The 10637-nt window shown below is 43.6% G+C and overlaps 1 protein-coding gene across 50 annotated transcripts in view; it reads right to left on the bottom strand.

The window, feature by feature from the left end:
- The window catches only part of ank2a (ankyrin 2a, neuronal), a 134253-nt gene that overhangs the window by 54969 nt on the left and 68647 nt on the right, over positions 1-10637 (bottom strand). For all 50 annotated transcript variants that reach the window (XM_068221008.2, XM_073949435.1, XM_073949406.1 and 47 more), the window contains 5 exons: positions 5172-5369; positions 4994-5092; positions 2575-2673; positions 380-478; positions 92-289 (listed from right to left, as the gene is read on the bottom strand). In XM_068221008.2, the coding sequence (XP_068077109.2) occupies positions 92-289; positions 380-478; positions 2575-2673; positions 4994-5092; positions 5172-5369 (693 nt within the window). The remainder of the gene's footprint in view (positions 1-91; positions 290-379; positions 479-2574; positions 2674-4993; positions 5093-5171; positions 5370-10637) is intronic.

Here is a 10637-nt window from a genome sequence, read left to right as displayed (position 1 = left end):
TGATTTCATAAACCTAAAACATTCCTTACTGACCCCAAGCTTTTAATGACCATGTCATGTGTATACCAAATAATATGGTAAATAAAATGACCTTTGTGGCGAGCGAGTGAGATGCTCCAGCCTCCAGCAGCACCGCAGCCGTCTCCACCTGCCCTTCACGAGCCGAGATGTGCAGAGGTGTGTACCCATTAGTGGTGGAGGCGTCAGGGTGAGCCATGTGCTGCAATAACAACTGCACAATCTCTGTCTGACCCAGACGAGAAGCAATGTGAAGAGGTGTCTGATCCTCCTGGAGAGAGAAACCAGTGAGTCGAGCATATTTACAACTCTCTTTGTGAGCCATTAAACTGTGTATTTTCAGTGGGTTTTATGGACTCACTCTGGCCATGGCATCCACCAAAGCGCCATTTCTTAGCAAACATCGCACCACCTCCATCTGTCCTGCTCGTGCAGCCATGTGCAGTGCTGTCTCACCACGCTTAAACACACACACACACACACACAATCCACTGCTATGTTGGCTTAATTTATGTATTCTGATTATTACTCTGATACTAGAAATTAGAGGTGTACGATATGCATTGTGGACATTAGAATTGCCATTGTTGCTTTAATGATGTGCAAACTTATATCATGTATTTCTCTCTCTTTAATTTAACACACTTTCAAGAGTTCACACTTAGCTGATGACTGATTATAAAGCCAGTTTGGCATGCTGTCCCGGGAGAGAGCCCTGAGCTTAAAAAATCCTTGAGCCCAGGGCTCCCTCCTGTTTGCAGGGAGAGAGGGGAGTTTGAGCTTAGGTAGATCTCAAGTTTGTTAAGAGCTGATGGAAGAATATAACTGCTATGTAGAGATATACTGCTGAATAAGAGCTCTACTAGAGTGCAAAATTTAGAATGATCAATACACTTATGACACATGTTTTTGGAATTTGGGAAGAAAACCGGAGAACCTGGGGGAAACCCACACGAGCATGGTAAGAACATGCAAAATCCAAACAGAAATGACCCCCGGCCTGTTAAGAACTAGAACCAGTGACGTTCTTGCTGTGAGGCAACAGTTTTAATCACCGTGCCACCATCACTGTGCCACCCTATAAAGGAAAAGGTGGAGGAGTAGTGGTGGAATGGGGGATTCTTCAAGGCGATGATAACTGTAATAAGAAACCCTGGCTCCTTATAGTGAATTATGAATTGGTGTCTGATTGGTGAATCATGCATTAGTTAATCCAGAACCAGCCGTGTTCAATCAAACGTGATCCTCTCGAAATTGGTTTATAAAAAAACTTCACTGTAAGAGTCTGTGTTAGGGCAATGTGCACATTCAAAATCAAAAGTCAAAGTCAAAAGTCACATCTGCAATGTTGAGATGGGATTTTAGTTCAGCAAAGCCACAATTCAAAACGCATGAGATTTGTGGAGTCACTGCTATGTTTAATCATAATGAAGTAAAAATTTTATTATTTAGGCTCCGAGATAGTTTAAAGCATTGAGGCTCAAACATTTTTTGTACATTTCATAAATGCCTGAACACTATTTGACTACACTGAAAACCACAAAGCACTGTGTATTTCACTTTTATTGTTGCTCTATTGTATTTATCTATGCTTGGAATGTGTTTATTACTTTTTTATGCATGATTCATCTTTCATTAATTTTTTCTTCAGCTTAGTCCCTTTATTCATCAGGGGTCGCCACAGCTTAACTTATCCATCATATGTTTTACACAGCGGATACCCTTCCAGCTGTAGCCCAGTACTGGGAAACATCCATACACACTCTTTCACACACATACTGCCAATTTACTTTATTCAATATAGCAGAAAAACTAAATGTCAGATGTTTCAAAAATGTCCTTGAACTAATAATAATGATAATAATAGTAAAAGAATAATAATAAAAGAAACTCAAATAGCTTGTGAACAAGTGAAGGATGACTAAATGATGAATAATTGTAATTTTTGGCTGATCTGTCTATGTAAGAAATTTATATTTGACATTTTCAAAATGGTTTCCCAGTGATGGGTTGTGGCTGGAAGGGCATCCGCTGCGTTAAACATTTGCTGGATAAGTTGGCGGTTAATTTCACTGTTGCAACCCCAGATTAATAAAGGGACTAAGCCAAAAAGAAAACAAAGGAATGAATTAATTTCCGAAATGGGGTGTCACGGTGGCGGAGTGGGTAGCACGATTGCCTCACAGCAAGAATTTTGCTGGTTCAAGCCCCAGCTGGGTCAGTTGGCATTTCTGTGTGAAGTTTGCATGTTCTCCCCGTGTTTGCGCGGGTTTCCTCCGGGTGCTCCGGCTTCCCCCACAGTCCAAAGACATGCGTTATAGGTGAAAAGAATAAGCTAAATTAGCTATAGTCTATATGTGTGTGAATGCAAACGTGTATGGGTGTTTCCTAGTGTTGGGTTGTGGCTGGAAAGGCATCCGCTGTGTAAAACATATTCTGGATATGTCGGCGGTTCATTCCACTGTGGCGATCCCAGATTAATAAAAGGGACTAAGCCAAAAAGAAAATTAATGAATTTCGAAAATGCTATACAAATCATGACGATGGTGCACTTACAATATTACAGACGTCAGGTGAGGCTCCATTCTGTAGCAGCAGGAGAACGATATTGAGATGTCCCATGAATGCTGAAACATGGATTGGGGTCAGACCAGACTAAAAAAATAAGAGAAGAGGGAGAGAGAGACAACCACAATGAGCAAACAGCGACTGAGAAATGAATTCCCCCCAAAAATGTAACCAATTGAGATCTACTCTAATTCCCATTTACATTCAATTATACATGCACCACATCGCATTCATGGTGTATATTATTTGCAGTTGATGTGTTCCCTGTTGATTTAACCTGTGACTTTGGATATGTTTGTGCCATGTTCTTACATTTTGCTTAGAGGAATATTTAAAAGGGTCTTATACCCTTTTATAGAAAATATAATCAAAGTTGTATTAGCAGAATTTGTCTATGATATTTCAGCATACAATACCTCATAGATCCTTTATTACACCCATTTTTTAAATGCCTTTTTTTTCTGGCTAGGAGTAAAAAAGCTCTCTAAATGTAAATGAGCTGCTTCTCACCAGACGAAGGTGTTCATTTTACAGCTGGTTTGCTGTCAGTTTAAACTGATATAATTGTGGATATGATGAATAAGGTATCAGCAATTAAGGTCACACTTTATTGTGATGGTCTGTTTGTTGAATTTAAGTTACATTGCATCTATTCTACATGTCAACTAATTCTCATTAGATTATAAGTAGACTGTTAGGTTGGGGTTAGGGTTAGTGTAAGTTGACATGTACTTGCAAAGTTTCTTATAGTCAGTTAAATGTCTGTTGAACGTCTGTATCAGCAATCTTTTAATACTCAAATGGACCATCAAAACAAAGTGTTACCGCAATTAATATACTGATTTTTAAGATGCTAGAAACAATTATTTTGAGAATATATAAGATGTATGAGTCAGATCATGCTTGAAAATGACAGTGACATTTATATGACAGTGAAATTGAATATTCAAAATGAATAGAAGACAATAAAATATGCAATACTTAGATGTAAGTTTGATACAAATATCAAAAGTGTGTTATATTTTATTGTAGTCAGAAATGCTTCTGTGTTTGCTAACTGGGTCTGGGTCACTAAAGACCCAAATATGTAATAATGTTCACCCAATGAAACACTTGAGGTTGTTTTAAATATTTTTAATTGTATATTTTTTTGTTTTTGGGTGAATTATCCCTTCATGTTTTAAACAAAGAAGACTGAAAATTCAGAAATACAATAGACTGATTTCACGTGGCTGCCATTTTTAAAAGCAAAATCGAGGCTGCGTTGGGAAGAAACCCGGAAGTATCATTGGGAGTTACAGAGGAATGTTGTGTACCTGGCTATATATCCTATCAGCGAAGAGAAAGTGACACAAATTTATAATTTCACCGCCTTCCGAGTAACCCAAAGGTCCGTTCTGAATGAATGGTGATAATAAAAGGGATATCAAAGCTCATTTTCAGCTAAGTTAAGGAAATGGCACTAGTTAGCAAATAGTTTTCTTTCCCAAACACGTTTTAGATGCCATTTATTAAACTCAAGTTAATGAACTGATTCTTCACCATATTAGACTTGTCATGATACTGAAATAAAAGAAAAAACGTCAATTTCCCGTTAACATTTAAGGCACTGTTGATGGCTTTGTTAAAACAGCGCTGATTTGCCATTGAGTTCACATGCTCAACAGAAATGACTGTGATTGGCCGAGAACGTCATCAGTTCACCCTCCGCTGTTTACTGAGCACAAACACAGACGAGCGATATGCTTGATGACTCGACTGATCTTCACGGCTGCTTCGCGCTCCATTCTCCATGTATCTGTGTTTGCACTGCGTGAAGAGCGGTAAAGTGTTGAGCACGGGTGAACACTATGGTAAATCAGCGCTTTTTATGAATGCGCTCAGCAGCGATTGAATGTTAGCTGGAAATGGACGTGTTTAAGATTGTGATGTTGTTTGATGCTAAATTGCTTTTAATTGTTTAAGCTAAACTTACTGAATGGTATTAAGGTGATGTTTACACCATTTCTGCATTTTGAAAAATCGGCAACAGCTGGAGGTTTGTAGTCCAAAGCATGTTACTGCAATGTTTACAGTGCTGGTCCTATACTTCCAGGTTTCTTCCCACTGCAGCCTCGCTTTGGTTCTTTAAAATGGCGGCCGTGTGAAATAAGCGTATAGATGGCATTTGAAGAAATTCAGGAACAGTGATTACCAATATAGAGAATTGCTTTTTAGTACGCTTAGTAGCATTGCAGATTTTTTTACATGCTTGAACAGCAATGTTATGAAAAGGTAAAAATAAACATAACAGATTCATATTATTCTGCCCTATTATTCTCCTTTATGACAATGACAAATCGAATTTTATTGTCCTCAATATCTTAAAGATTACATTAAGTGTGTGAATTGAGACGCAGACTCCCACCTCGGTGATGGCCTGGATTGAGGCGCCGTATTTAACCAGCAGCTCCATGACTTTCACTCTGTTCTTCTTGCAGGCAATATGTAGGGGAGTGAAGCCGTTCTGACAGAGACAACACATACATTTGTAGCTTTGATTAACACTGATGAATATGCAGTAATAGCATCTTTCACTGAATTACCAGCGCTCTGGCATTAGGATTTGCTTTCTTGTCCAGCAGTAATTTGGTGACTCTGTAGTGACCACAGTGTGCGGCCACATGAAGGGCGGTCAGGTAGTCCAATGTGACATCATCAACCGGTGCCTTGTGTTGCAGCAGGTGTTTCACACACTCGACGTGATCACCCTGAGCGGACATGTGCAGCGGGGACAGACCGTTCTGTGTGTGTGTGTGTTGGAAAACAGAGAGAAAAAAAAAACATACAGCTCAACCTTAGATCAAAAAAATTATTACAGTGATTTGATCAGATAAAGATGACGCCATGGTTCTATATGATTCACATCTACAGTTGTAGTCAGAATTATTAGCCCCCTGTTAATTTTTTTCCTCAATTTCTGTTTAACAGATTTTTTTCAACACATTTTTAATCATAATAGTTTTAATAACTCATTTCTAATAACTGATTCATTTTATCTTTGCCATGATGACAGTAAATAATATTTGACTAGATTTTTTAAAGACACTTCTAAACAGCTTAAAGTGACATTTAAAGGCTTAACTAGGTTAACTAGGCAGGTTAGGGTAATTAGATAAGTTATTGTAAAACGATGGTTTGTTCTGTAGACTGCCAAAAAATATATAGCTTATAGGGGCTAATAATTTTGTCCTTAAAATGGCTTCTAACAAATTAAAAACTGCTTTTATTCTTGCTGTAATAAAACAAATCAGACTTTCTCCAGAAGAAAAAATATTATCAGACATACTGTGATAATTTCCTTGCTCTGTTAACCATCATTTGTGAAACATTTAAAAAAAGAGGAAAAAGAATCAACAGAGGCTAATAAATCTGACTTTACTGTATATGGTTCTTGTTTGTTCCAAGGATGCCTTAAATTTATCAAAAGTCACAGTACAAACATTTGTAGTGTTAGAAAAGTTTCCAGTAAGCAAACTTTATATTCATACAAAATCATTAAACTAAAACACACTTTATGCAAATAAATATTTAAAAAGTTTTAACATTGATAATACTGTTAAAGGGGACCTATTCATGAATAAAAAAAACACTTTTATAAGGGGTTTTAACACAGTTGTGTGCCAACAGGCGTTTGTAGCTCCACCCTCTTTTTAAAAGAGTACAATCTCATTTAAATTTAAAGTGACAATCACCAAAATGGCACAATTTGGATCAAAGCCTAGAACAGGCAGTTTCAAAGCGTTATTATTTGAGAGGTATTTTGAGTCGAAACTTCCCGTTCACTCTCTAGGGACATTAGAGACTTATTTTACATATTGTAAAGAGGGTTTAGGTCTCATAAGAGGTCCCCTTTAATAATAATACTAATAATACATTTAAGTGAAAGATCATGTGTCACTTAAAGGGCACCTATTTTACCCTTTTTACAAGGTGTAAGATAAGATATTGGTGTCTCCAGAATGTGTCTGTACAGTTCAGCTCAAAATATCCAGTAGATTATTTATTATGTAATGTAGACTCTGCCCAGTTTGGTGTCTGAGGGCAGTGAAGCTGTTTTTGTAGCCTGTGGCTTTAAATCCAAATGAGCTGCTTCTCCCCGCCCACCGCTTCCACGTGTGTGTTTGCTTCTCATGCTTCACGTCAGATAAACAGCAGTCAGAGACAGGCACGGAAGAAGCTGAAATAAAGTCACTAGCTAAAAATACCAAGTAAGTTTATGTCATGTATTTGTGATGGAGTTTATTCAAGCCTTTCTGAAATGATGAGTCTCACATACACACACACACACAGACATATTAGCACTTACTGGCACCATGTGGCCATGGTGATTATAGCGGTTAAGAATAACATGTTAATTTTACTCTCTTTATTACAATCATGCTCTGTCTTAAAAACATTTTAAACTTATTAAACAAATTATTGAGGTGCAGCTGATCACAGAGTTTTATGTATGTTTTAATCTCAGTTTCGTTGCAAAAAATGTTCTGTGCGTTTGTATACATGTTATTATGGGTGGGGACAACAACACTCCTACGTCACGTTGCAGTGGGCCTCAATATCACTGGGATTTGGATCCTATTTTAACGCAAGTAAATTTTAAAAAAGATTTGTTGGGTTTATATCACTCCAATATGACTGTGGACACACTATACCAGGGGTGGCCACCCCTGCACTATACCTACACACAGTTCTGTCCTAACAACTCACAAAAAGTTGATTTTCATCATAGGTGCCCTTAAAAACGTTCGAGGTTACAGAAGTAACCCTTCGTTCCCCGAGGAGGGGAACGGAAGTGCCATGAATGGGAGGATTCGGATCAGAAGCCGCTTATCTGGAGAGTATTGAACGGGCCAATGAATGAAATTAATTGGCAGCGTAAGCTTGCGCAGGTGTGCGACATCTGCAATCATCTCAGCATATAAGCACACCTGAAGCCAGCAGACGCCATCCTTTTAAGCTGAAGAGACTTTCAAACAGCTAAGGGACAGTCATTATGGCGACGGAATATGGCACTTCCGTTCCCCTCCTCGGGGAACGAAGGGTTACTTCTGTAACCTCGAACGTTCCCCTTCGGTTGGGGAACTTCAGTGCCATGAATGGGAGAATATGGAAAGCGCCATAATGACTGCACCTTACCAACACCCCCGATGAGGAGATAGTCAAGCAAGCGTGACGCACCCACATCATGGGGGGCGCGGTCCTCCAACGTGTCCCTGGCCCTAATTTATCCTACTTCAACAGAAGTTTTACGGATTTAGATATATTTTTTGGGAAGTCGTGAGCATCTAGATAATTCTAGGAAATACGACAGTACGTTGGGAAGCGTGCAATCCCGATAGGGAGGACGCTGCGGAGGCCATCCGTTACCCAAGGGGGGGATAGATGGCAGAATTTACCTATGGACTAGCCCTAAAAAAGGGGGAGTACGCATAGCAAAGAGTGGTTAGCGGAGAGGGAAGACACGGGTCCGCCCAGGGGGGGGACTTAACCGTGGCGGAATAAGCATATGGGATCGCCTAGTGGGGATCACGCATAGCAGGCACCTATACCCAAAACGCGGGCTGACCAGCGGGCAGACCTACAACGTAGTGGGCCAGCAAGTGACTCCTCCGCTGAGTCAGTGCTGGGGGCCACGGAGGAATCTGCAGGGCTCACCTGACGGGGAACTTTACTGACAGATAAAAAAGGCACACGTACCTCCGTGTTAGGGAGAATGGCGCAGCAAGCGTGTTTCAACACCCTACCGAGTTGTCTCCTCAATCACCAAAGGGTTACCTAATACCCTTGAGGAAACCGGCTCCACTCGCAGATTGTAAAACCTTGCAAATGTGTTGGGTGTCGCCCAGCCCGCAGCTCTACAGATGTCTGTTAGAGAGGCGCCGCGTGCACGCGCCCAAGAGGATGCAACGCTCCGAGTGGAGTGTGCACGTACTGCCGGGGGACACGGCTGACCTCGACTCGAATAAGCGAGTGAAATGGCATCCACAATCCAGTGGGATAATCTTTGTTTCGATACGGCAGTTCCCTGCTGCCGACCGCCATAACAGACAAAGAGCTGCTCAGATGATCTAAAATTCTGAGTACGGTCCACATAAATGCGCAGAGCGCGAACTGGACAAAGTAAAGAAAGGGCTGGGTCTGCCTCCTCCGGGGGCAGCGCTTGCAGGTTCACTACCTGATCTCTAAAGGGGGTGGTAGGAACCTTGGGCACATAACCGGGGCGGGGTCTCAGGATAACGTGAGAGTAATCCGGCCCGAATTCCAGGCACGAGTCACTGACCGAAAATGCCTCCAGGTCCCCGACCCTCTTGATGGAGGCCAACGCAACCAGCAGAGCTGTCTTCAGGGACAGAAATCTTAGAGATACTGATTCGAGTGGCTCAAAGGGATCGGATCGCAGACTCGTGAGAACGAGGGCGAGATCCCAAGAGGGCATGAGAGGGGGGCGAGATGGATTAATTCGCCTAGCACCCCTAAGGAACTGGATGACCAGGTTATGCTTTCCCACGGTGCCGCCAGCTACCGCGCTATGATAAGCGGAGATGGCGGCCACGTAAACCTTGAGAGTGGAGGGCGACAGCCTGCTGTCCAACTTCTCTTGAAGGAAAGAGAGCACAACACTAATCTGGCAATTTCGGGGGTCTTCTCTGCGAGAGACGCACCATTCAGTGAATAGACTCCACTTCAGGGCGTAGGCGCGCCTCGTGGAGGGGGCTCTAGCCTGAGTGATGGTATTAACCACCGCAGTCGGTAGGTTACCTAAGTCTTCCTCGCGTCTAGGGACCACACGTGGAGGTTCCAAAGATCGGGGCGAGGGTGCCAGATGGTGCCCTGTCCCTGAGAGAGTAGGTCCTCTCTCAAAGGGATCCGCCAGGGGAGGGCCGTCGCGAGGAGTGAGAGCTCTGATATCCAGGTCCGGTTGGGCCAAAGGGGCGCAACTAGCAGAACCTGTTCCTCGTCCTCCCTGACCTTGCACAGAAACTGCGCGAGCAGGCTCACTGGGGGAAACGCATACTTGCGCATGCCCCGAGGCCAGCTGTGGGCCAGTGCATCCGTGCCGAGAGAGCCCTCGGTCAGGGAAAAAAACAACTGGCAGTGAGCGTTCTCGGGGGAAGCAAACAGATCGATCTGGGCCTCCCCGAATCGCGCCCATATCAGCTGAACAGACTCGGGGTGGAGTCTCCATTCTCCAGGGCGTAACAGCTGTCGTGAGAGCGCATCGGCTGCACGATTGAGCGTGCCTGGGACGTGAATGGCGCGCAGCGATTTCAGCCGCGGGTGACTCCAGAGGAGCAGACGGCGGGCGAGCTGAGACATGCGGCGAGAGCGCATACCCCCCATGCGGTTGATATACGCCGCCGGCGCCGTACTGTCCGTCCTGACCAGCACGTGTTGCCGCTCCAGCACCGGTAAAAAGCGGTGGAGAGCGAGGAACACTGCCAACAGCTCTAGGCGATTGATATGCCAATGCAGCTGGGCACCCTTCCAGAGGCCCGCAGCCGCATGCCCGCGACACACGGCCCCCCAACCCGTGTTGGAAGCGTCTGTTGAAACAACAACATGGCTGGACGCCTGTCCTAGAGGCACACCGGCCTGTAGGAACGAGGGGTCGTTCCAAGGGCTGAGGGCGCGGCGACACAGCGCAGTAACCGAGACCCGGTGTGTGCCCGCGTGCCATGCGCGTCTGGGGACCCGATCGTGAAGCCAGTGCTGAAGTGGTCTCATATGCAGCAACCCGAGCGGCGTGACGGCGGCTGCGGATGCCATATGCCCCAGGAGCCTCTGAAAGAACTTCAGTGGGACCACTAGTTTGCTGTCGAGCTCCCTCAGACAGTTCAGCAACAGGCGAGCGCGTTCCTCGGAGAGGTGCGCTACCATGGTGATCGAGTCCAGCTCCATCCCGAGAAAAGAAATCCTCTGCACGGGGGCGAGTTTGCTCTTTTCTCGGTTGACCTGAAGCCCCAGTAGGCGGAGATGCCGAAGCACCTCGTCCCTGTGCATAATCAATT

The sequence above is a fragment of the Danio rerio genome, chromosome 1 (genome assembly GCF_049306965.1).
Source record: "Danio rerio strain Tuebingen ecotype United States chromosome 1, GRCz12tu, whole genome shotgun sequence".
NCBI classification, from domain to species: Eukaryota; Metazoa; Chordata; class Actinopteri; order Cypriniformes; family Danionidae; genus Danio; species Danio rerio.
The sequence above is the reverse complement of the archived record's forward strand: the minus strand, read 5'-3'. Positions and strand labels throughout refer to the sequence as shown.